At 38.4% G+C, this 26,503-nt stretch overlaps 2 protein-coding genes across 6 annotated transcripts in view; both read left to right on the forward strand.

The window, feature by feature from the left end:
- The window catches only part of cacna2d4a (calcium channel, voltage-dependent, alpha 2/delta subunit 4a), a 99,681-nt gene extending 88,534 nt beyond the window's left edge, over positions 1–11,147 (forward strand). For 3 of the 4 annotated variants that reach the window (XM_086270050.1, XM_086270053.1, XM_086270054.1), the window contains 11 exons: positions 2,332–2,346; positions 2,808–2,852; positions 3,090–3,152; positions 4,390–4,460; positions 5,284–5,359; positions 5,446–5,498; positions 6,317–6,372; positions 7,050–7,170; positions 7,823–7,943; positions 8,310–8,387; positions 9,597–11,146. In XM_086270050.1, the coding sequence (XP_086126176.1) occupies positions 2,332–2,346; positions 2,808–2,852; positions 3,090–3,152; positions 4,390–4,460; positions 5,284–5,359; positions 5,446–5,498; positions 6,317–6,372; positions 7,050–7,170; positions 7,823–7,943; positions 8,310–8,387; positions 9,597–9,689 (792 nt within the window). In that variant the 3' untranslated portion in view covers positions 9,690–11,146. Of the gene's footprint in view, positions 1–2,331; positions 2,347–2,807; positions 2,853–3,089; positions 3,153–4,389; positions 4,461–5,283; positions 5,360–5,445; positions 5,499–6,316; positions 6,373–7,049; positions 7,171–7,822; positions 7,944–8,309; positions 8,388–9,596 lie in introns of all 4 variants that reach the window. The other variant, XM_086270051.1, reaches the window with a different exon arrangement.
- A 1,560-nt stretch (positions 11,148–12,707) lies between these two features.
- Positions 12,708–25,773, forward strand: cpsf6 (cleavage and polyadenylation specific factor 6). Of its 2 annotated transcripts, XM_086270055.1 has the most exons (11): positions 12,708–12,832; positions 14,353–14,562; positions 14,650–14,753; positions 15,015–15,160; positions 15,439–15,615; positions 16,625–16,732; positions 17,654–18,152; positions 18,312–18,427; positions 18,663–18,816; positions 18,934–19,131; positions 25,153–25,773. In XM_086270055.1, exons 1-10 carry the CDS (start codon positions 12,773–12,775, stop codon positions 19,118–19,120), a joined length of 1,761 nt encoding a protein of 586 aa, XP_086126181.1. In that variant the 5' UTR covers positions 12,708–12,772; the 3' UTR covers positions 19,121–19,131; positions 25,153–25,773. The 2 variants fall into 2 exon arrangements, with proteins under 2 accessions (XP_086126181.1, XP_086126182.1); XM_086270056.1 differs by lacking the exon at positions 16,625–16,732.
- Positions 25,774–26,503: the final 730 nt, after the last annotated feature.

Consider the following 26,503-nt stretch of genomic DNA (forward strand, 5'->3'; position numbering starts at 1 on the left):
GTTTTCTGCTGCTGTGGCCTAGTTGGTTTAGGGTTGAATGTGTTGTGCATTCAGAGATACTCTTCTACATACTTTTTTTTTTTAATAGCAGCGGTTATTGGAGGTACTATTGCCTTCCTATCGACTTAAAGCATTGTGACCATTCTCCTCTGACCTCTAACATCAGCAAGTCCTTTTCATCCAGAGAGATGCCACTCCCTGAACAGTTTCACTTTTTGTGCCACTCTCTTTAAGCCCTTGTCATAAACCAGCTGTGTGCAGGCAGGAATAGGACCCAAACGCAAACTCACGGAGATGAAAACGTAGACTCAAAAGAACACAGCTTTATTGCTGGATGAAAACCAATACAAAACTAAACTGGGAAAATTCTAATAAAAATACACTTGGGGAAACACGGAGAGGTACACGCAGCTATGAGGAGCACACGACACAGAACCGAGGGAGACACTAACATAAATACACAGAAGGATAACGAGAAATGAGAACACACGGGGAACACAGCTGACACGAATAACCATAGCAAGACAGGGAAGGCAAGACTGAACGGAATGAACATGGAAACACGAGACCTGCACAATAAGACAGGAAACAGAGGAACATGATGCAGGAGTGGAGGAGAGGCAGACGAGAGGGAGCGAGGGAACACGAGGGAGAGAGAGACATGACTGGCTGGGGAAACATGATGGAATAAAACAAGGAGGGGAAAGAAGGCACAAGAACTCATACAAACACAGACACACAGAGGGCAACGACACAAGGGGAAATTACTAAATAATCAAGGAACTAAACAGGGACCATAAGAAACTCAAAACAGGATAACCAGGCACTCTGGAAATAAACTTAAGACTAGTAAAGAGAACGTATACATCGATCATAATAGAAAATGACAAAAAACACAGGAAAACTGGAAACACTGGGTCAAATGACCCAGGACCATGACAGCCCTAGAGTTGGTTGTGTGGGGAAATCAGAGTACATCAGAATTTTCTGAACTACTCAGACCAGCCTGTTTGGCACCATCCACCATGCCACATGCAAAGTCATTTAAATTGCTTTTCTTCACTATTCTGATGCTCATTTTAAACTTCAGCAGCTCTTTTTCACCATATATAAATGCCTAAATGAATTGAGTTCCTGACATTGATTGACTGACAACTGTGAAGATGAGATATGATACGTGAACTGTAAATAATTAGAAAAATAAAAAGAGAAGATCAACGCATTATTAACAATTATTGATTGTTTGTTTTGTTTTGTTTTAGCAGAGTTGTAGATGCTGAAAAAATAAGAGTCTCAAGAGCATGTTAGAAATTTCACTCACAGATGAATGTAATGTAATAAACATATTTAATGCTTCCCTACAGATTAAGCTTTTCCACCTTGGATGCCTTCTGAAAGCGCATATCTGTCATGCTCACAAATCATGTTAAACTAATGGGCGGTTTTCCACTTAATTTGCCAAGCAAATTAAAGCTGCAAAGAAGATAACTCTTATTGATTTGACTGTCTTTTTCTTCTACTGTCACCACATTTGTATGGTGGTTTTGATCAGTTTTGCTTCATATCTACATTGATTAGCGTGATTCCTGGGACTCATTAGCAAGGTTGTATATTTTCATGATCTGCTTCAGTTAGCAGAAAGAGACAGTTCCTTTTCTCGTAAGTGCTGCTCCTCATCAAGCTGTGCCATTTACCCGTAGTGTGTGGGGGAGAAGCATTGTCACTTCTGTCAGTCCACCAAATTGTAGTTTATTTCAGGAGGCGACGATGGGAAGCAGAGAAAAAGACCGACACTTTGCTGTAATGGGATTGAAAAGGATGATAGATGGTCTCATTCACATTTCGACATGCTCTGTTTAGCCTGACCATGAATCCAAAGACACATTGTCCATAGACGCCGAGCCACATATACTGCAGACAACATAAGATCATCAGGAAAACTGTTGGTGTTCATCATCAGTCCACAGACGAAAGAACAGAAGGAAAGTTTCAGACTTTGCTTATGGTTAAAAACTTTTGTATTATGACAAATAGTCTGATTGCAGTGATACAGATCCCTTTTAATGTTTTCTTATAGCACAAACTGATGGGGTTTTTTTATGAGAAAGCATCTAATTGTACACTATTTTCCAAAATTGCTGAAGTTTTACGAGCCTGCTCGAAAACTCATTAAAAAGGAATTTGAAATGTGTGTTCAAGAAAATAATCTGTAGTCTTTTTTTTGTTAGCAAGCTCACAGCAGCAGAAGTAGTCAATCAGCCCACTTGCTATATAATGTAATGCTTGTCATTTCTTTCCACTCTCTTTGTTGCCATCGTTGTGTCTTCCCAGCCAAATGACACAGATGTAAGTATGAATAATTTCTCGCACACTTTTTTTTCCTACTGAACCAAATTTAACGTCCTCAGCACCTGCTAAGCTCTGTGAAATCAGCTTCGCACCTCAGTTAAAACAGATTACACATTCACATCCACACAGTCGGAGACATGCTAACATTACACATGCACAAACTTGCTAACAAGCCACTCAGATCCCATCACAGGTAGACAGCCCATATCTCACAGAAATTAACAATTTCACACCAACACAGACACATTTTTTTTCACATACACATGCACTTGTCGACACTGTCGCACTCTCAAGCCTAACACCCCCACAGCCAAACACAGACAGAGCATGTGTCACTCACACAAACATGCCCTAATCTAAGCTCAGATGTCGATTTGATTAAAGAAAAAAAATCTCTCTAACGTTGGATTATGGTGAAATAATCACACATTTTCCTGTCTTGATTTCTTTACTGCCAGTGCTCAAATGTGGAGGGGATTTGTCCTCTTCGCTGTGACAGCTTAGTGAGTATATCTTGCTTTTGAATGACACTGCCATAAAGTGTATTATCATTATTATTATTATTATTTTTATTATAAATATATAAGATTTATTATCTTTTGCTACTATACAAAACTACAAAGGTGAACACTTCATGAATACGTGGTATAAATTATTTAGGTGTCTGTGTTATCTGTGTTCGTGATGTTCGACACAGATGTTTCCTTACATAAGTAATTGGTTCCTCTGTCTCTTACCAGGATATCGAGTGCTATGTGATTGACAATAATGGCTTTGTCCTCATTTCTGAACAGCGCAATGATGTGAGTTCTCACACATGCACTCACAGAATATGGCTGGAGTGCTCCTTAGTCTTTGACTTGATTGTTTGAGGGCCCTTCCACTCTTCAATATTTATTACCTTAAAAGAAAAAAAAGGTGAAAACGGTTAATGTGTTTTTTAACTGTCTTCTCATCCTGTTAACCACTATTAACCAGCCCAACAGAGAAAAATATTTAATTTTTTTTTAACCAAATAGCAGTGACATCCTGGGGCAGTGTACCCTCTTTTTTACTTTTACATATTTACATTTTCAAATATCAACCTTTTCCCACAGTGACTATCAATAATAACTGTAATCAGTGAACTGAGTCAGAGGTAGTGCTGTACTGTAATGTAGTACACCAATTCAGAGGTGCAAGGAACATTTCTCCGCAGACAATTATGCACAATTTCAAAACACATAAAAACACAACATTGTGATCTTTGATGCCTTTTTTCATCTAACGAGCATTTAAAACCAATTATTCTATAGAAGAAGTGAATGTAGTCCACCACTGCATCCACAAATGCACTAGGTGCAGGGATTCCCAAGATAGGCAAGTGGCTCCAGCAGATCTCAGGAACAACATCCAAGATCTCTGTCCAAAAGCGTAGGAACAGCTAAGATGCTGCGCAGGACTCTCAAATTCCCAGGCCTCTGTAGTCTAACAACTCTTGGAAATCATGATCAATATATCTTTTGGACTAAGTAAAAGAGGGACGATCTCAGTTGTTATCAGCACACAATTTAAAAGCTAGCCTCTATGTTGATATTAGGACTATTGTTACACAAGACATGGTTAACTTGCACATCTGTGAAAGCACCATTAACACTAAATGATATATCTAGACTTAAGCACTTATTATGGGTATAATGGCCTGTCTGAAGTCCAGATTTTATGTCCATTGAAAACATAGTTATGTTAGAAAAATGCTATGATCAAATTCAGGTTCACTGCATAGCTTTCAATAGGATAATAGTTTAGCAGCTGGTCTTTTTCAGTCAATTAGAGATTGCCAGTCTTTGCATTTTGCATTGTACACAGCAGCCTAAGGTTTTCGTAACTGGGAGTTTATTGTGACTAAATGCTCGACCACGCAGTTCGCACAGAGGTGAAAGTGGACAGGAGATCGCAGAAGTGAACTTATATTTCCTCTATCAGATTATTGGGACTTGAGTTTTTTATGTTCTGCCACACTGATTTTTTTAGACTTCTTTCTTCTCTCTTTCTTGTTAGGCGGGAAGGTTCTTTGGCGAGATTGATGGCTCAGTGATGACCACATTGATCAGGATGGGCATGTTCAAAAGGTAATGCCTGGTTGTCATTCCTCGCCTGATTGACTGGTTGAACGGCCATCCTGAGAGAACCTGCGGTTTTCTGACTTTGTGTGAAGTGCCACTTCATGGGTCCTGTGTCTCCGAACGAATATCTGGCTCGTAATTGCAATTGTGTCAGCCCCATGCTGTTTTGCTATCAGGTTTTAATTGTAGTTGTGTAATTATGTTAATCAGGGTGGCAGTTTGCAAATGTTTTCCTTTTGTTTTTTGGTTCTTAGATACCTAAACACTGCATTAGTATGCAAGCAGTGTAATAGTACAGTCTCTCTCCTATGCTCTCTGCATGCGCCCGTCTGGCTCGGTGTTTGTGATTAAGCTGTCCGTGCCTTTCCTTTTTGCTCCCCTTTGAGTTTGAGGGCTTGGGATGTTTTTTTTCTTCATGCTTAGTTTTTGCCCATCTTTTATGTTTGAAATCTCCTGAGTGATGTGCTATTTTTAAACAGCTAAAAGATTTCGTCATGCTTCATTTGACACAGGATATTACATAACTAGTTTTGAGCATGGATGATCTTTAGTAGCAATGTGAGCATATTTACACTCTGTGATTTTCTGTATTTATGTGTTCTTGTGTTTGACGACTGCGTACAAAAAAAACAACAAAAAAAATTAGTTGTCTGAAAAGTAATTCTAGCGTTGGGATCATTGTAAGTTACAATAGCTTTCAGGGATTCTGTAAAGGTTAAGCTCAGCCAAACATGTGTGGTAGTCTGGAGGGGGGTCAGGGAATCAATGTGGGTCGATACTGCCAGAGGAGCAACACTGTGTGCTTGTTTGTGTGCTCATGTTTCCTTAGGGTATCCTTGTTCGACTACCAGGCCATGTGTAAGATGAACTCGCACTCTGTCAGCAGCGCACGTCCACTTCTCAGTGTATGTACAGTGAAGTCTCTCCCTATACAGAAATATTCCCAAAATCAGTTCTCCGTTAAATAGAATTTGTCCTTCTATCTCTTCAGCCGTTCTACGGTTTGGCTTCAGCCCTCAAGTGGTTCCTCTCCAACTTCCTACTGTAAGTGTTGCTAGGGGCAACCTGGATTGGCTATGCAGTTTTTGCTACATTGTCCGATATCCTATACTATGTAGTATTTACTCTACAAAGGTACACTATTTTGTGCACTTATGTTACTTATTAACATCACCAGTTTTGCCAAATTTAAAATGTTGCTAGCAAAGTTAAACCATAAATTAAAAAAAAAAAAAAACTTACCTGAAAATCTATTCAAAGATTCTTTATTGTCAAATAACTAAATTCTGTGCAGTAGTTTGCGGACAGTATTTAAAACACAGATGGATGCACAATAAATAAATATATATAATAGAGAAACAATTAAATTCCAAATTAAAAATGATTAACATAAGCTCTCAGCTGCCTGGATCGCTGTCCAAAAATCAGAGATAGTGTTAACCGCATCAACAGATGGAAAAAAATCAGATTGTTTTTATCTAATGTTTTTACACACAACATTATAAAAAAGCAATACACAACTGTAGTTATTAAATCTAATTGAAGTAACATTTTAGCAATTTTCTGTTAAGAAAGTCAGCCTCAGTATTTTTTCTATGTTTACTTGGTAGGGATAAAGTCACTTGATAAATCTAACAGCCTCAATAAAAGAGCAGGCTGTTTATCCAGTTAGGAGGGGAAAAAACAACCACCAAAGCTACTAATGAATAACTTGAGGACCCATTTTATTATTCCCATGACACAAGTTTGGGTCCTGGCCCAGTTTTGGAAGGCTGCATGCAATATGCTTCCAGTCTGCTTTAGTCTATAATGATAGCCACCTAACTGACTTCCACTCTCCTCTTTTCTCTCTCTTTTGTAAGATTTCTCCTGGAGTTCAATATCTGTGGCTTCTGGCACACGGAGCATTTTGCTGACGGTGAGCTCACATTCGGAATAAATGTGGCTAATTAAGGCTAAGCACTCTTTCTTTGTATCTCGTGTGTGTCATCTCTATTTTGTAAATTAACACAACCCTCAGAGCAGCTCTGAATGACTGTAATGCTGGGTTTATAAACCAATTCTTAAAAAAATATCATTCATCATCACTAAACCTGTCAATCAAATGGTCCTTATTATCATCATCCTTTGATACAGCCAAGCATTCTTTTAGGTGTGCTGTATTATTTTATATTATACTTCAGACCAAGAAAAGTATTTACTGTGTCTGTTACATAAGTGGGTTTCAGTGGGAGCAGACACATCTGGTAAGTCCCTCAAAACAAGAGTCAGGCATAAATTTGTACTGAAGTTAATGCAATTCTAAAGAAGTCAAACAAAAACATGGCTCAGAACAAGATAAGACATTTTGACAAGCCATTATGGCTCTCTCTGGTTTTAGTCCTATCATACGCAGCAAGCTAAGGTTTATTTGGCTTACGCAAGAAGCAGCAATAAAAGGCTGATGCGTGAAGAATTGAGACGTTAGACCTTCGATTTCCTGTCACAGACTCTCAGCCTGTCAGTCACCAGCAAAATGTCATGCATACACTTTAACACACAAGCTCTGTTATAATTCTCATCTCGAAACATGACCCCTGTCTATCTCTCTATTAGCCTCAGTTCATAAGAAAAAAGGGGACATCCTGCAGCCGTGTGACACCGAGTACCCCAGCTTTGTTTATGAGCCGTCAGTCAAAGAGACCAACAGCATTATTAAGTGCGGACGATGCCAGAAGTAAGCGCACACACACTTATGCACACAGAAATAGCAGTGTAGTCCTCTCTAAGCCCTACACCAGTCATATTAAATTGTTCCTCCAGAATCCATTTTCTACGGCTTTGCTCTGCTTTGCATACTGAGAGCAGTTTGTATTAATACGAGAGTGGCAGAAAGAGGGAAATAAGTAGAAAGGAACTGATTTAGATCATGGTGTGTGGGGTTATGGAAAGACTGAGAAGCGGAGAAGGGAGAGTGACTCGTTGGAAAGCAGTGAAAGTATTAGGAGAGGTGAATGAAAAAAGTACAGGGACTGGGGAGGGGTGAGTGACAGAAACAAAGATGGAAAAGCACTAGGAGGTGGGTCGGGGGGTGGGGGGTAGAGTAAAAAGAGGAAAGCATCACTGGGTTGTCACCATAGGCTGGGTGTGATCACCCTCATGAGGCTAATGGTGGTATAACACAGCACAGCTACACGTGGTCCACACTCTCCATGATAGTTTTTGAGTAATGCTGTTAATATAATGACATTATAATCACGTGTGAATAATGATCATAATTATGTTATTTTATCCATCCTGCACTGCCTGGCTTGTGTCATTATGTTACATAGAAGGTTGTCTTTCTGTGTTTTTGTCTATTTCACACTTTTCCTTTTTGTTTATGTCAGGATGTTTGTAGTGCAGCAGATACCAGAGAGCAACCTGTTGATGCTGGTGGTGCAAGCAGACTGTGACTGCTCCAAACAGTACCCACCCATCACCCTGGAGCCAGAGGATGTCAGATATATCCTGTGATGTTTATATTCATGGATCACGTGAATCATGTTCACATAAAGTTTGCTTGTTTTAACCTAACTGCAGCATCACCCTGCCTATACACTGAGTCAATCTGGGCACACTTTGTAGACCTACAGTACCTACAGTACAGACTCTTTATTCTAACATGTGTATTAATTAAGCATGCTGGCCTAAATTGTTGTGTTTCTTTAACTGACTCAACCAGCCGCACTGTTAAGTTAGATTCCGGGTGTGAGCCTGCCATGTCATATCTTTAAAATGTTTATACTGCATGTCTTTAGTGGTAATATTTGAATGAGCGTGCAGGAAAACCATACTATGCTTCTGTTGCTGCTCCTTGACCCCGCTGTACATAACTCGTCAGTTAAGTGTGACAGGATGAAGTCTCAAAAGGTTCGCAGACGCCCCGAGTCTTGCCACTCTTATCACGCACAGGTCAGCATTTTACCACACCATGACACATCAAAAAACACGTATATTCATACAACCCTGTTAAAGCGTAAATATTACAATAATAAGTACTATAAAAACTGAGCTCAAAGCTGAGCGGTTTTTCCTTCTTAAGTTGATGCCTGCAAAAAAAAACTAGACAAACAAAACAAAGTAGGGACAACCACTGTAAATGTTTTGAACTGAGGAGATCTGCTGCACTTTTGAAAGAGAAATTAATTCCCATTTTTGGTTGATGTAGGGTTTCAGCTGCTCTGCAGCTTGGAGCCTCTTTTGTTATCTTTTTCTGTTACAGTGCACCAAATGCTTCTATTTGGTGACAGATTCTCACTGTGGGCAAACTACAGGTTTTTTTTTTGTAAATGCAGCTACAAAGTGTGTTCTCTGATGAAGGTTTTCAGAAGTGTTCCCACTTCCATGCAGCAATTTTGACTACACAATCTGTGTTTTCGATGCAGAGCCTGAAGAGCATTCAGTGTTGGTTTTCTGCTTTGTCTAGTTTTTCAGAATCTATTTAAAGATATGTTACTGTATATGAAAAAAACACAAGTTCTCTGCAAGTTTACATTATGAAACATTGCTCTTAAGTTAATCACCCAGACTGTTCAATCCTCCCTGTCTTTACTGATGAAAAAGTCTCTAGGATGCTCTTTTTACACCTATTCATGTTACTAATTGACCTCATTAGTTGTGAGATCTTATAAAACTTTTCTAGTATTTTTGTTGTCTGGCTTGATCTTTTTGAAACACGTTACTGGCTTCAAATTCTAAATGAGCATATATTATGTTAAAAAAAATTGAATAAATAAAACATAATTTGAGCCATCACTCATTTCTTTATATTTTTTTTCCAAGGAGGAAGACTGTTGTAATTTTTTAAGTGGTCATAAGCAAAGGCCTTCCCAGTTTCCTGACTCAAGACTTTTGCACATTACTTTATTTCATTCAATATTCAATATTTTGTCTTTGTACTAGTTTTAATTTACCTTTTCAGAGCATCTTTGTGTTTTTGAAAATTGGGTTGTACATGTGTTTAAACATGCATGCATAAAACCAGCATTCTTCTCTCGTCTTACTCAACTGCTTCTGTGGCCCTAAAATGATTTTCTGTTTGAATACATCACATTTTCGTCAATGCTTGGTAGCAAATTGAAGACTCGCCAGGTGAAATCATTTTCTGCTTTGTCTCTGCAGGAGAACGCCGATGACTGTGGAGGAGCCTCTTTTATATCTCCGTCAACCTCTGTTTCCTTCATGTGTCTCCTTTTTGCTGCTGTTGTTTCCTGATGACGGATAACTTCGCTCTTTTATGCTTCATCATATAAAGGAGAAGACGACAAAAACTGAAATCCTTGAGTGGATTTTTTTTTAAACTACTGAACAGATTCTGCACATTTTGCTCACAAAGGCGACAGACACAATCTCTCTTTAAAGACCTTGGATGTTATGAGCAGTTGCTGTTTAACTTCAGAGAATTACATTTGAACTAAAAGCTGCAAAAAAGAGAACTTGCTGTACTGTTGTTGCCATGGATACTTTTTTCATTTGTTATTTTCTTATGCTCCACATTGTATCTCTGAACGAAAAGGGACTGAAGGGTGACGGCTAGCTGTGATGGGTGTTAATGAATAAGAAGTAACGATTCACACGGTACAACATGAAAAAGTGAAAAGAGAAAAACATGCATTGTTCAATTCCCATATTCCAATGAGCTGTGTATTTATCCACACACATGCATATTATATATGCGTTGGATACATCCAGTAAACACATCTAATGCATTATCTGCAGACTTTTATAAATGCAGAATAGCCAGTGTGAAGGGGGCTGCAGTAGGGGGATACAGGGAGACACTGTTGTGTTGCTAATGAGTCACGATAATAATGGACAAGCAGGCACAATTGGACTCATTGTGTAAAATTAATATGCAATAAAGTAAAATAGAATGGAGTTGTCAGCGTCTATGGGAACTATGTTTTCACTTTTTATTTCCATCCTATAAATGTATGTTTCTGTGACTATTATTTTTACATATCTGTCTGCCTTTTTTTGTCTTTTGTCTCTCTGTACATACCGTAACTAATTATGTATGTCTGGCTAATGGGCTGTAAATGCTGAAATGATAAATGAGCTGAAGATCGTCACACTCTAAAAAGGAAATATCTAACTTTTCACATTAAAACAATGCATACATGCATTTGCAATGTATTTGGCACCAAGGATTTACATTTTTGAAAAAATATACAAATGTTTTTGCGATTAAGAAATATTTATAGTTTTTTTTTTATATGGTTTATGATATATATGGTATATTTTAAGGCTTTTTTTCTTCATTTAAAATGTAACTTTTATAGCAATGCTCGCTATTATAGCTCAGTCACTAAAAATAAAATGTCACAGTAATAAAAATGTAATCTCAGTGTCAATTAGCACTATGAAACTAACTGCATATGATATTTTTGTATATATTTGCCTGTATGTTTTATATTTTGCACTTTTTGCTGAGCACTTAAATGCATTTTTGGCTCTGAGTGTCTGTGTAGCCTTTTCTACACCCATTTTTAATTGCCTCTCAAAGCACACATATAAGTTAATCTTATTAAGTTTCTGAAAGTTAATTATTTAGCTGTCCTGATTTTGTTTGTACTCTCCACGGGTTGACATTGCCACATCTATGGCCCTGATTTGTACTGTCTAAATAAAATTATAAATTTGGGTTTTGTTGTTTATCTGCTTAAAACAAAAACTTGAGTAATTTATTTTGGCCACATAAAGGTAAATGGATGACAGTTATCAAAATTATGACTTTATTGGTAATTGGATTCAATCCTTCAGTTCTGTCTACTGACAACCTGAGAAATCTTTTTTTGTAATATATATAAAAGAAATTACTCTAACTGGAATTTCAGTGATAGTCAAAGCTTTGTACTCATTCGTACTTTGAAGTTCTTTGGTTTGAACGCATAAAATCCTGTCAATTCATCACAGGTCTAGCACAGATAGACAGAAAACAAAGAAAATCTACACTCACACCCAACTTAAAACCCCCAGTTAAGCATGCACGTCTGAGTACTGTGGGGGGATCCCAGAGCATCCAGAATGGCAAATGTAAAACATAAAACATTATATAGAAAGGCCCCAGTGGACCAGGAGGCACAAAAGAGGAAGCTCCTTGCTTTCAAGTGACACTGCTAATCACTGCATCTTCATACTAATAAAATATATTTAATTTGATGTGTAAAAGAACCAGTTTCAAATACCACCAGTAGACACATGGCAGTTTTAGGGAAGATTAATTCATCCTCCTGACCACCAATGCAATATTAGCATTATTTTTATTTATTTTTTTCTCTCTAGTGAATTGTCAATTAAAAGTTCTAAAATTGCTGCATTCAAGCCTCTTGCTTCACAGCTCGTTTGATATTATTTAAATACCTAAACAAGTAAACTGCAAACAAATATGGTCATGCAATGTTCCGAGTTTCACTCTGAAATCTATACCAGTCAGGGGTTCTGATACGACAGCCTGGCAGTTTTGGTGATCAGATCCCAACAAACTAAATATGGGGCAAAGACTGTGTTTGTCTAGTGCAAAGTGGAAAACATTAACAATGCTGGGGGAATACCCCACATATATTATATTCCAAGCTCTCTTGTTGAATAAATACTGTAGCGATTAAAAGAAAAGCAAGAGTTTGTCCTAGTGCTCACACACAACAGTCTTTATAATCTCCTGTATTGTCAGTAAGGATGTGACGGTAGATTGGCATAATTATAACACACATATTCTGTGTCTCTTCACATTATATTTTCTCCTGTGTGAAACTAAAAAAAAAAGACAGAAGTGTATTTCTCTGTGTGTCATTTTCTTTGTGGTAGTTTACATCATCATTCAAACTCTGCAAAGCCCTGGAGGTTTTGATGTCTTTTAACTTTCCCTGATGTCCAAAGCATTGTAACAAAAAGCAGTTTATTGTAATAGAAAGTCTTCCCTTCATATAAATTGGGTAAAAGCCAGACTTGGGAATATCCTCAAAAGCAAGTAAATTGTGGGACGTCGTCTCAAGGCTAAAAAAAAAGGGGGGCCATATAATTAAAATTGATGTCACACATGCTATAAATCATAAGTAAAGCAAGAGGATGTATAAACATGTAAACTGTTTGATAAGTTTTGCTTTTTTAACACGGTGGGCTTTTGTTTCACAGTCAGTGGTGACTGCAACAGATTTTCCCGTGGTCTACACGGGTGATGTTGTAATGAATGAAATTAACCTGCGGGGGCGCTCGTTGCCTGTCTTCTTTTCATTGTTTGTGGCGTACCGTCGTTGTAGTCTGCACCGCAGGCGGTGAGAGCTGGTAGTCAGAGGAAAATGGCGGACGGTGTGGATCATATCGACATCTACGCCGACGTCGAGGAGGAGTTCAGCCAGGTAATAAATACATATTTTCCTACCTCGCTTATAGGTGTTATTTTTTTTAATATCTGTATAATCTGCTATATTTATTATAACCTACAAAGTGGCGAGCTTTTGTGGCTAAAGAGGCTCTCTGACATACAAGGCCTTTTCAACATGCTGCAAGCCTGCAGCCTCTGCTATCGGCGTGCTTTGCAGACTTTTGTTTGTTCGTGGGGTTGTCGACATTTAACACGACTTTTCATGTATTTAGTAATTAATATGCACGCTGCAGTTGTTTCGTGATGTGCGTTGTTATTTATTCAAGTAAATGCTAAAAGCAGCCGTCTTCACGGCGTAGCTTGGGTTCAGGCCTTGGCATGGTCGTTAGTGGCGGGCTAGCAAGACAAACAAACGCACTTTCGTTAGCGAGCTGAGATTGACTAATTCACAGCTATCACGCTGTCGTGTCTAGTAAGTCTTTACTTTTTTTCAGTTGATAAAGAGAAGTTTTAAGCTAAACCGAACGCCTTTAGGCTCTAAGGTTGTATAAACATTTTCCAACCGACAATGGTCAGGCCAATAGCTGACGATAGCCTCAGCCTATCGTCGATAAACTCGTGCAGTCGCCCAACCTTAGTAGGCTCTGAATAGTGTAATAAACACGGCATGTTGTTAGCATGGAGTAGGTCAATGTTGGGGCTATTCAGAAGATATTTTTCTCCACACGCCCCTTTTCTGTGACGGTGGTTATAATTTCAGCTTAGCCAATGTGAAGATAGTGTTGTGTCTCGAACTGCTAAACAGCTTTCAAAACATACTTGAGTTTGACCCATAATGCAAACACTCAGTTTGCATTCATGCTTGGGGAAAGTCACGACGCATAAATTTATCCAGGTGATCAAATTTGAACTTAAGTAAGCCAGTGTATTAGAATAAAATGATTTAACGGATATATTTAAGTCACGACTTTGGCAGATTGGTTAAGTAAACCCCCAATCTTTTAATTTGTCCCAATTGAAGCAATTGGTTTTGCACAGGGTGCATAAATAAACCACTTCAAATTAATTTGATACGGATATAAGTTCTACGAAGCTTGCGACTATCTGCTGATCACAAGTTTATGCTGTTATTATTATTATCATACTACAATATCTGGATATGCTGTGAACCTTAACCCTAAATTGACTTTTCCTGGTCAGCATAAAGCAGTTGCATGATGCTAGTGTTATTGAACTTGAATTGATTCAATAGTGAATTACATCTTTTTAATGAGTGCTGGTATGTTTTTCTGACAACTGCCTATTGCAAAAACAATTAAATCAAACTCAATTCAGTGGGAATTTTGCACACCTGTTACAAGGAAACCTTTTTGTACAATGTGATGGTGAAAACCAATGTAGGTTTGCTATTCTGGTGTTGGTGAGGAAACCGATTCAGAATCAGATCAGACATAGAAGCTGATAAATTATATCCTTGGTGTTAATAACATCAAATCATTATCAAGCTCTAGATATTAAGTGCTTCACTGATCTTTTCTTGCATTCTTAATACAGGAAGCTGACTACCCAGTTCATGAGCAGATCGACCTGTATGATGACGTAATATCCCCATCAGCCAATAATGGTGATGCTCCAGAAGACCGGGATTACTTGGATTCACTGCCAGCCCCAGGTGGCACAGAGGGAGGGAAAAGCGCCCTGCCCAACGTGGTGTACACCTACACTGGAAAAAGAATCGCCCTGTACATAGGAAACCTCACATGGGTGAGTGTCAGATTGTCTAAAAATTGGACTTACAAATTTAATTGTGATCCATACATGATGCCATTTTGCTTGGGGTTGTTTTTGCAGTGGACAACTGATGAGGACTTGACAGAAGCTATCCGGGTGATAGGCATCACAGATGTGCTGGAGATAAAGTTCTTTGAAAACCGAGCCAATGGCCAGTCAAAAGGGTGAGGTCTTTAGTATTTTATTTCTATGATGCAGTTGGACTAAGTCAAAGAGTATGTTAAATATTTCGTGTTAGGAGTACAGGGTGGGATCACACTGAGTCAGTTTTATGATTGTATTACCACAAGGCTGTTGTTTCTAAAGACATATGTTCTTGAGTGCCAGTGACCTTGTTTAGATATTACTATCAGCTCAGAATTTCACAGTGCATTGATGTTTATGCGATCAATTGTCTGACTGTATGCCCTCTGCGTGTTTTCCAGGTTTGCTCTGGTGTGTGTTGGTTCAGAGGCATCCTCCAGAAAGTTAATGGAGCTGCTGTCAAAGAGGGAGCTCCATGGTCAGAATCCCATTGTCACACCATGCAACAAGCAGTCCCTCAGCCAGTTTGAAATGCAATCACGCAAAAGTAAGTAGGGCAAGTGTGCACATGGTTTATTTATCCGAAGAGATCAGTGCTGGTTAAAAGAAGTTATGTAAAAAATTTGCACATGTTGGAATGTGAGTTATTCTAAATATAAATATATTTGACTACACAGTACATCACATATGTTACATGACCTGTGTTTAATCTTAGCATATGTATGAACTCATACATGTAATTTATCCTTGTTTTTGTCTCTTAGCCAGGTGCACATATTGATTAATGATTACATATGAAATGAGTTTGTATTTGTCTTTTCACAGGTACCCAGACAGGTCAGATGTCTGGGGAAGGAAAGGCTGGTCCTCCTGGTTCTGGACCCCGTGGCGGTTTTCCCATGGGCAGCCGAGGGAGAGGCAGGTTCCCCGGACCACCTGGCCCTGGAGGAGACCGCTTCCCTGGTCCCGTAGGGCCTGGGGGTCCTCCACCACACCTTCCTGGTTAGTTTAGCAAGATGTGTTGGTAGTATGGGACAACACTCAGTTACTTGAGAAATGAATATTGATATTCAAAAATTCATCATCAAAAATAAATTAGGGGCAGAAACGTTCCAAATCAATGGATTGTGTTGTCTTGAATGCTGAGTGGGCTTATTACCAAAATAAGTTTGTTTAACCACATTTCATAGGGCTATATAGTTGAACTTGAGGTGGATATATTAGTTTTTGAGACTTGGCAGTCAAAACGAGTTCATGAGTGGATGTGTTGTGGATATAAGCAAATCCATAAAGACACACAGCTCACAAAAAGTGCAACCTGTCATGTATGGATCCACCACAGCTGGCAGAGGTTGTGTTAAATCACATATTGAACTTTGTAGGTCAGTTTATTTCTGTTCAGTATTGTCGACTGTGTGATGATTTGAAAAAAAATAAATACATATAATGTTACAGCACAACAGATTTAAAGTCACAAGTGTTTTAAAAACTTGGAAGTTCTGCTTTCTGTCTGGCAGTGCTGCTCAGGTAGCACAGTCCAGGCATTGCTGTTACTCACACCTGCATGGGATCATGGCTCATCTGATCTAGTATGTTTTTTTTACTATTGCGGGATCTCTCATCTCTCCCTTGGCAGGGCTTTCTTTGCATGTTTCCTTCTTTGTCTGGTTTGAATTTTTGTCTCACTTAACCTCAAGTTGAACAGTTGATCCTTCTCATGGTGTGGTTTCCTGCTTGTGAAAATTTCCAACACCATTCCTTTACTTAGAGGTTTTCTCAAAGCTTGACTTGGTACGCTGCCAAACTTACCTCTTTACAAATCTTGGCTTGGCTGCTTGTCAGAAGCAGTAAGAGAATGGAGTAGCAGGCTGTTCTCCATTCCCCCTTTTCATATCTCTTCTTTCGCTTAGTGGCTGGTGCCCCGTCCCGCTGGGCTGCGACAGGCCTTCGGTTAGCAGGTAGAGGTTTCTGAAGGGAGGAGTTGTGATTGGTTTGCTTTTTTCCCCATTAGGCTCGGGCATGAGACCAGATCTGGTTAGGCACCAAGATGGCCCTCTGATGGATATGAGTTTCAATCCCTTCCAGCCGGGGGGCAGGAACGGGAGCTGGCGTAGCAGAGGTGAAATACCTCGATTAATCTAATTGATTTATTAGATGGCCTTATAATCCTAGCTTTGGCTTTTTATTGACAAATTAAACTGTCACATTTACTGCCCCGAGGCAGCTGATCTTCATTGCTTACTCTGAATCGACAGTTTACATTATTTGCCCCACATGTGGCAGCATTTTAAATTTTAAAACATTTTTACCAAAAGAAATAAACGTGTGCTTTTGTTTTTTTGAGCTTAAGTACATTTTAGGTAAATTAGTTGTTTCAGGTGACATAATGGCCCAGTGTCAAGAAAAAACGTATTTTTAAACTTTTGGAAAAATTCTTTTCGCAGGTTTGTAATTGATGTAAAGCAGTCAAACTCCTTAGTTCCACGTTGCAGTTTATACACTGTATATACTCTCTTTAGGGCTTCTGGAAACTTATAGCAGTGCATCTTCTGAGTCAAGTGTTAATGAGAAGGGTCCAGTCCAATACAAGGCCTTGTTTAATTAAAACGGCAACGCCTGCTTGAAACTATAGCTTCTCATCTGTTCACTTTCCCTTTGATTTATTTTTCAGTGTCATTTGTGACCTTTTTTCGTCAATTGTTGTCCTGTGCAGCAATGGCTTTCTTTCATCTTTGTGTCACTGTCCCTGCTTTAAATTGCCATTTGGTACCTAAAGGTATCACTGTACAAAAGATACATAGAAAAATACAGGCTGCCACTAGACTTCAAAAATGAGTCCACAAATCGACTGTGCCAGTATACATTTTATGTTTTCAATCTGCCAGTTACTTGTTCTTGTAGAAAGAGGTGGAGAGCTCAGTCTGTGTCATTCTAGACAATAATTTTGGTTTACTGGAGCTTACTTCTTTCATGTTCTTCTTTTTTTTTTTTTTTTTTTTTTTTTGTTCTTGTCTTTTTTGTTAATTTGCTCTTTTTCTAGGTGGCATGCAGGGTCCTCCACGCCCCCCACCCGGTCCACCAGGTCCCCCAGGACCTCCAGGACCTCCACCTCCAGGCCAGGGTCTTCCACCTCCCATGGCTGGGCCTCCAAATCGTGGTGATAGGCCTCCTCCACCTGTTCTCTTCCCTGGGCAGTTTGGCCAGCCACCACTGGGACCCCTGCCTCCAGGTCCACCTCCTCCAGGCTATGGTCCTCCACCTGGTCCCCCACCTCCTCAGCAGGGCCCACCCCCTCCAGGACCCTTTCCACCCCGTCCTCCTGGACCTATTGGCCCGCCTATGGCATTGGCTCCACCACCACATCTGCCAGGTCCCCCGCCAGGTGGCCCACCACCAGCGCCGCACGTGAACCCTGCCTTCTTTCCTCCCCCTGGCAACAACAGCATGCCACCCAATGATAGCCGAGGTCCACCGGGACCAAATGACCCATACGGCCGCCCGCCACCATATGAAAGAGGAGATTATGGGCCTGGAGGCCGGTAAGAACAATTACTGAGAAGAACAACAAATTAAACCACTATATATACACATTCAATATGAGGTTTTTGTTTGTGCTCGGGTAGCCTAGAACTTGGATACTGTGAATTAAAAATAAATTAATGCTTGATCCTTTTTTTTTTTTTCTGTTATTTTTTTAGGGACATGGACACATCACGGACCCCTCTAAGTGAGGCAGAGTTTGAGGAGATCATGAACAGGAACAGAGCCATATCCTCCAGTGCCATATCTAGAGCAGTTTCTGATGCCAGTGCAGGTAAGGCAAATGGTGATATATTTCCAATACATTTAAATAAGTGCGTTTACATGTTGTCAGTAAGGGAAAACTTAAATTTCTTCAAAGAAGTAAAAGAGCACTGCAATAGACCAGTGTACCCGGCTGCTTGCCCTATGACACTTGAGATAGGCTCCAGCCCGCCTGCGACCCTGATGAGGATGAGTGGAAGAGGATGGATGGATGAAAAGTTTACTCCACTGTTTTCTCTTTTTAGGTGATTATGGCAGTGCTATAGAGACTTTGGTGACAGCCATCAGTCTGATTAAGCAGTCCAAAGTGTCCGCAGACGACCGCTGCAAGGTCCTCATCAGTTCTCTGCAGGACTGTCTCCACGGCATTGAGTCAAAGAGCTATGGCTCTGCGTCAAGGTAAGCCTGTTAAATATTACACTGAAACAGGTAGTTACATACTAAAAGAAAATGTAGGTGTTTGAACTTTATTAAAAACTTCACAACTGTAACTTGATGTTCGTTTGTCTCTGCAAGGCGAGAACGTTCCAGGGAACGTGACCACAGTCGCTCAAGAGAAAAGAGTCGACGACACAAATCTCGTAGCCGCGACAGGCATGAGGACTATTACAGAGAACGCAGTCGGGAGAGAGATCGTCATCGTGAGAGGGATCGGGACCGTGACCGGGAAAGAGAGAGGGAGAGGGAATACCGGCACCGTTAGCCGGAAAGGAGGTGGGTACCAGTTTTATTTTTTTGTGTATTTTTCAGCATCTTTGTCTTAAACCTTGTGGCAAACTAATTTAGGCTCAGACGGCATGACAGAAACAGAAAGTGGCACAGTTGAGATTTAAAGTCTTCTCTGTTTGCACACCTCCTCTCATTGGATTCACTGGCTCTAGATAAATCCCAAAACCAAATCCTACTTACACCCAAATAATGGTTAAACATCTGATAATGGATGTTATCATCAAAATATTAAATTACTGCATGAGGAGAGTAAGAGGTAGGCAACGAAAAGGCTTTCAAAACTCAGTCCTCTGTCTTCAGGTAGGTATAAGGTAAGTCAACTTAAACCATATTTCTTCAGTGGTAATCACAATTTCTATTGTATCACAAAATGTGCAAAATACACACTTGATGTATTCACTTTGGCACAGTGTGGAGTCTGTAAGTGTTGTATCTACGCTGTAGTCCCTTTGAAATGAGAAAATATAAGTCACTGGATTTCTGGATGTATTTTGTACTCTTTGGTCTGCAGGCTTCAGAGGCTGGTAAATTACAAAGTTCATTTGTTGCTTTGGATATTACAACAAATACATTTTAGAATAAAAGTTGTATGCACCTGTGCATGGCAAGAAAATAGCATACGTTACCTGTTGAGATGATTTTTGCAGTTACTCTTTTTATAAAATTTAAAGAGTTTTTGCATCAATAAAGTAGAAATTATCAGAATTTTGGCTTTTACCAGGAACTGTGGCAAGTGGACCAAATGTGCCTGATTTTTATTATATCAACACTCAGAACTGCCATATTAATTATATGTGAATTCCCAAAGTTTGGTTTATCAGTGGGCTTGTACTGGTCGCTTCAATCCTGATTGGCAAGATTTGGGTGTCACAATACTGTACAGTCATTTTTACAGTATTTCGTACAAATTAAGATTTTATATGGTCTGTTAAGATTGAATTGATTACTGTTTTTACACCTTGTCAGTAGTAGACCAATCTACATTTTGTAAATGTTTCATTCATAGTGTTGTACATATTCCAGTTTTAGTGTGTTATTTGAAATCTATCATTGTCCTGTGATATTTCAGAGAAGTTAAACATTTATCAGTGTCAACATCTTATGACTTTTGCCCCCTCCCACCCCTTAAAAAAAAACTAATGTCATTGTGCCATATCTGCATGACAATAATATCACCTGACATTTCACCTGTGTCAAGTTGAATGTTTTTATTGCATAGTGTTTGCTCACTTTTGTATAATTGCACCTTAACTTAAGATGTTGAGGTGAAGTGGAGGAGGGAAAAATGCCTGTCCCCTTGACATAATAATCTGTCAAAATATATGTTACTGAATATCCAAATGCTGGTGTGGTTTTTAGAAGCAGTGTCACATCTAATCATTTTATGAGGCAAAGGTCAGCCTGTATTCAACAGTGGCTGAAATCAAATTGTTTGCAGAGTCTGTGTAATGAGAATTGGTTAATATTTCAGATCTGTGCATAATAACTTGCATTATCATACTATTATGTTGACACACAATTTAAAAAAAAAAAAAAAAAAAAAAAAGTGATTTAAAGTTAAAAGCTAGCACAAGCTTAAGAAAATCAGTGTTTTTAGATCCTAAGCTCTTTGAGTCTGTGGAGCTCCCCCAGAAGGTTACACTGGAGTTTTTGTTTTTATTTTATTTTATTTTTTGTAGGCCATTGTGGCGTTCACTCATAGTAATATAATTTCTGCATATGGACTGAAGTGGAGATCTTGCTGTACTATTAAAATGCTTTAATGCTAGTTGTTAAAATACCACAAGTGTTAAGAAATAGAGTATATTCAATACAAGTTACATATATTCTCCATGTGCATTCAATGTTAGACCTATCATAAACGACTCCTTGTATGTCACAACTGTAACCGTAACTAACGCACAGCTGTGGTCACAGCCACTATCACGCTGACAGTTTGTCTTCCAACAACTTTAGTCAAAAATCACAGCTACAGTTTAAGAGCTCCTCTAGTTTCTGTAGTAACTGAATACCTGTGCCTGAACAGTCACAACTGAAAGTCAACTTACTCGTGTAGTGGTCAAAATGAGTATAATGCAATTTCATAATAGAGTTTAGCTTTTTTTTTTTTTTTTTTTTTACATGGATCAGAGAAAACATTACTGCAAGAGAACACAAACCTAGTCCAGAAAAATATTCTCAGTGTTAACCCTTAGAGGGCTCTGCATGATTCAGGAAAAGAAAGTCACAATTTTATGGGAGAACTTGTACTGTTGCATAACATTCATGACAGTGAGTTAGGCTTCAGCATTCAGTTTAATCGGTCCAATTTAGCAAAGAGATCATGCAGGCATGTGAGATTTTTGTCTATTTTTAGCATTATATCCAAGCTAATTCAATTTTAACTGGTGCTGTGGTTGTAGATGCATTTATCTGAACATTCTAATTGTCAGCTTGCACCTAATGTTGTTGGATACAAAAATCATTAATAGTGTATTGCTCTCAAATGATTTGAGTCAACTATTTTAGGCTGCCTTTCTGCCCTGTGCTGGTTTTTGTCTGGGATTTTCAGAGTCAGGGTTTCACAAGTCGTTATGTAATCTCTTTGTGAAGATGCTTTCTTCCATTGCTTCAGTTGCACGTTGAATAACCCGCTAACTTGTGAAAAGTTTTGGGGCTTCTTTGGATATAGTGTTTCAGCCATTTTGGGTTTTTTGGCTGTCTTTTACTGCCAAAGCTTTGAGATATCTACAGTGTTGCATGTAAAGCAGACTTGAGTAGGTTACGTGGACCCTACAGCATCTCTGTACAGTTGCCCCCATTCCCAAATAATATCTGTCCCGATTTTAAATGTGCTTTATCCACTAAAGATATCTTCATGTATTTGCACTCAAACAGCATGAACTATGCTCCACCCACTGGAAAGATATTTATATATTCACATTGTTCCCTGTTTGTGTGCCTATTTCTCTTATACTGGAAAATAATAACTGGGGTGGTTTAACTTATGGAGTTGCTGCATTTTGAAAGTAGCCAAAAGAATGTAACTTAAACTCTAAAGGCAATTTGTCATGTAAATACTGGAGAGTTATGTTGATTTTAGCTGTCAGTTCTAGCTTGTTGAGTTGATCTGGTCTCTGTTCCACAAAATTGTTCTTTACATGCTCACGTTTTTCCTGCAAAACCTTGTGTCCACCAAGAACCTCACAACAAAAGATTACATTTTGTCAAATACATAAGTTTTTTTTTTGTAAATTAACTTTCATTTTAAGTCCAAATTTAAAAAAAAAAAAAATCTAACTAATAAATGTGAAAGTTGCTGCTGTCTCCTTTAATAGCCATCTTGTTGTCATTGTTGGAGATCCTCTGTGGGCACAAGGCCTAATAGCCTATTGCAATGTGTCAAGCACCAAAATGCATTTGAAGAATATTTATAAATTGTTGTTTGCAGTAAAAATGACTAAAGATCAAAATTAAGCGAGCAAAAATGTTGATGGTGAGATATGTCCCAATTTTTCCATTGCACCATGCCTTTGCATTTCTACTGATATTTGTGAGCTTGTTAAAGAGGAAAATAATTGAGATTGAGTGCCAAGTACATTGCTCCTCTTCTTGTAGTGTGGCCGTTTGTTGTTTCGAGATGTGCTTAACACTGTTTATCTGTTCATGTTTCCATGCAAGAACGCACAGTGTTTGTACCAGGCTTAAGTTACTTTTATGCTTTCTCTTCAGCCTGTTTGTAGGTGTATGTGTGCTGGGGGGTGCAGCCCTAATGTCCAAGCTATTTACACATGTCAAACCAGAGTCAAACGGTTTAGGTTATAGCTAATCAAACAGCCTTCATGTCCATAACATGGTTGAAATGTAATTCATGTCCTTAATTTTGGCCTTTGGCCAGAATATAGAAAAAGAAAATGTTTGACTTTATAGCTGAGCTAAGGCAAATGGACATGGTTTTAATTCTTAATATTTAGCCCCACAGTTATTACAGTATATAACACATGAACTGTTAGTTGGTGAAAAAGATGTGTACCTTTTTCATACTCAATGAGCTGTCTGTGAGTAGTTTTCTGAAATATCATACACACATAAGTAATAACAGTGAAAGATTAGACGGCAGTCTATAAGCTAGGCAGTGGTAAGTATTGGCCCAATCTTATTTGCCGAGCCTTTTGTAGCACATAGCCAAGTTAGTGGACTGAGACTATTTCATGGACTGCTTGACCCTGGTTTGGCTCTGTCCCGTTTCATTTCCATTCTGTATTAACTGACACACCTACTACACATTTTAAAGTTTTATATGAAATATAATGAACCCGATATAAATGATTTATTGGGCTGATAATTTAAATGTTTCACCCTTGAGAAAAGTTCAGTTATGTCAAGTGTGATTATGGGAGGAGTACTGAGATGTGCGATGTGGCTGTAAGCTCAACTGCTTTTGTCTGCAGGCATATACTGTGTAAAGAAAACCTTTCAGATTATGAAACCTATCAAATTTCATTATGCATTTGAATCATTAAACAATGTAAAAAAAATCACCTGTACTTACTTGAATTTTGGTGTAGATACCAGTTCTATCTGGCTTCATTTCAGCGTGTGAAGCAGTGATTTTAATGTTGAAACAACAAGTTTGAAATGACTTTCTTTATCACAATTTTTGTCATTTCATCTTAAAATTGTACAAATTTCTGGTAAGGTGCTTTAAATTGTGTAGAACTGTAATCCCACTGCTGCTGTCCTTTACAATTATGGTTAGAGGTAGCTTTTTCTGACTCCTGTACTTTGCATGCTCAACTTTGTCTATGCAAAGCATTACAAGCACAAAATATTCCATCTTCCTGACTTTGACCATGTTTGCGACACCGTAAGAATCACACTGTCATATTTTTTTCTGTTTTATTAAAACTCTTGGTATGCTTGGGCAGGAAAGGTTTCACTAGATGTGCCGTATGTGCTTTTTCCTTCATAGCTGTTTTTTTGATTGATTACTGTTTTGGTCCTTTGTCTTTTCACTTAAATATACAGCTTAAACAAATTGCAACCATGGTTTTCTCTGGTATTTGCCACAGTGAGCAAAATTTTCAGTGTACTCCGTTATGTAACCTGCTGGTCATAATGACAAATACTGAAATGTTTGGAGGTGATTGAAAGGTAAATCCCTATTGCTATAGTTAAAGACTTGTCAAAGGAAAAAAAACTTTTAGCTCAGGTCTTCCAATAAAACTCCCTGTAAGTTTTAAAGGTTATTTATTTCTGTTTTCTGCACTTTATAGTCCTCTGAGAGCCAAATTAATTGAAACGCTATAAGTAAGACTTAATATTCTGAAAGTATTACCTAATGTTGATGCAGGTACACCATTTAATAATATTGTAAACAAGACGAAATGGTCATACACAATTTGGCCATTTAGACACTATAACCATTGTCCATCCCTGAATTTGTAATTCTGTAATGGAACAAACAAAATTGCCCCAGGTATTTAAGTGCATTTACATATATATGGTTATCAATATTTTTATGTCTAAAAGAGTTAAGTGCCACATGCAAACATCTGTACATGTATATACGTGTATATGCATGTACATACTTTGAAATCCATGTTTCTGTAGTTGCAGCGCAGACTTGACGAAAGATTGAAATACTTTTCTTTGTGTGTGCGTGTACATACTCATAGAGTTCAATTTAAGTTCTTGAATGTTAGCTGTTGAACTGTGCATGATATGTTTCTGTGTCTTTGCTAGGGTTGGGGACAATACACAGCCAACAGAGTGTTAAGAGTAGCAGTTAAATACCATAGTGCCATTTATGCCGCGTGTAAGAGGCTTCTCTGTCTGCACTGCCTTTGCTAAGATAAAATGACTTGAACAAACTCCAACCTCGTGGCTCAGAGTGACGGTGAATTGAACCCAGCCCTGGTGTAAATTTTGTGTATGTAGTGTAGAGGTTTAATGATGAGTGGGGAAAATGTTCACTGTTGGGCTGGCTCCAAACCAAACTCCACCCTTCGTTTTGACACCTTTCAGCTTACGAGGATCAAGGATGGATGGAAGGAAAAGGAGGAACTCTTTCCCTGCCCTCCGTGCATGACCGGACAGGAACACAACTACCATCACTTCCTCCACCCCCTCCATTTCTCCTCTCCTATCCTTCTCCACCCATCCTTCTCTCTATCTGTTGTCTGCCTGGTTTAAGAGCAGCGGATGGAAGACCCTGACCTGTGTAAGGCTATGTTATCCAAACTTCTATACTCATGGTAACTAAAGATGACAAAAGAATCTTTCCAAACAGCTCTTTTATTTTTATGATGTTTTATTTGACATGAAAAGTAAGCGTGATGCTTTTTTGCGACTTATAAATAAATAAATAAATGGCCTGCACGATCCCCAAATAGAAGACACAAACATTACACCCTTTTGTTTTTTTTGTTGTTTTTTTCTTGTTCTTTGGCTCGCTGTATTGTGTGTGTGTATATACAGTTTAGAGATTAGTTTTTATAAGGTATGTGCTTGATGTTTTCTCTCCTACCCTCACTCTCTCGTTCTCATTTATTCTTTTCATGGCTAGTACGTTTGTAAATGTCTCTGCTTTTTGATTAAAATTAGATGGTGTTGTAATAAAAAATGTTTACTGAGGTACACTCTGCATTCAGTGAATTCCTCTACGTTTCGTTCATTTATATTAAATGTATATACTGACTTAGATTTTTTATTATTATTATTATTTTATTTTTATTTTTTTTTTACATTGGTAAATGGCAAGGATGTAGTCACTTTGGTTTGTTTTTATCTTATGTTGCATTACATAGTCAACATGCTAAACCAAAAAAGAGAAGACCCTGCTGTTTGGAATGGTTTTTGATGGTGGGTTATTTTGTAATTCCGCTAAATAATTATCACTGAAACACCGCATGAACAAATTGTCTTTCACTTCTGTCATATAATGATTTAAAATCAGATTTTAATTCAAGCAGCCTTCATAGTTGAAGCTTGAGTGAAAGTGTTTATTCCTTAATTGGGAAGTATGAACCAGTTTGTTACATGCCTTTCACTTTAGATGTTACATGTTTTATGTATTTGAATTTTGAAGGCTTTTCCATGATAGATCTAAATAACTAAACCATGAACAAAATGCGTTTTAATTTGTCGGTACAGTGTAAAACATTCTGCCACCTGTCATTTTTATTGTTTTGCATGTTTGTCAAAATGGACGGACAGCAATTTGTTGAAGCTTTTAGGGGTTTTTTTTTTGTTTGTTTTTTTCATGCAAGGTTGGGAAAATAGCAATGACTGGTTTAGCTTTTACTCAGTTATTTTTATTATAACTTACAATTATTTTTAAAAAAAACAAGTGTAAATTACATTGCCACAGCTTTCC

The sequence above is a fragment of the Aulonocara sp. 'chitande type north' Nkhata Bay genome, linkage group LG17, assembly GCF_057382095.1.
Source record: "Aulonocara sp. 'chitande type north' Nkhata Bay isolate Kocher_YH1m ecotype deep benthic linkage group LG17, A_spYH_male_GT1.1, whole genome shotgun sequence".
NCBI lineage: Eukaryota > Metazoa > Chordata > Actinopteri > Cichliformes > Cichlidae > Aulonocara > Aulonocara sp. 'chitande type north' Nkhata Bay.

Coding starts and splice junctions, on each gene's coding strand:
- cpsf6 (XM_086270055.1), top strand. CDS start 12,773: ATGGCGGACGGTGTGGATCATATCGACATCTACGCCGACGTCGAGGAG. Junction 12,833..14,352: donor TCGAGGAGGAGTTCAGCCAG/GTAATAAATACA, acceptor TTCTTAATACAG/GAAGCTGACTACCCAGTTCA. Junction 18,817..18,933: donor AGCTATGGCTCTGCGTCAAG/GTAAGCCTGTTA, acceptor TGTCTCTGCAAG/GCGAGAACGTTCCAGGGAAC.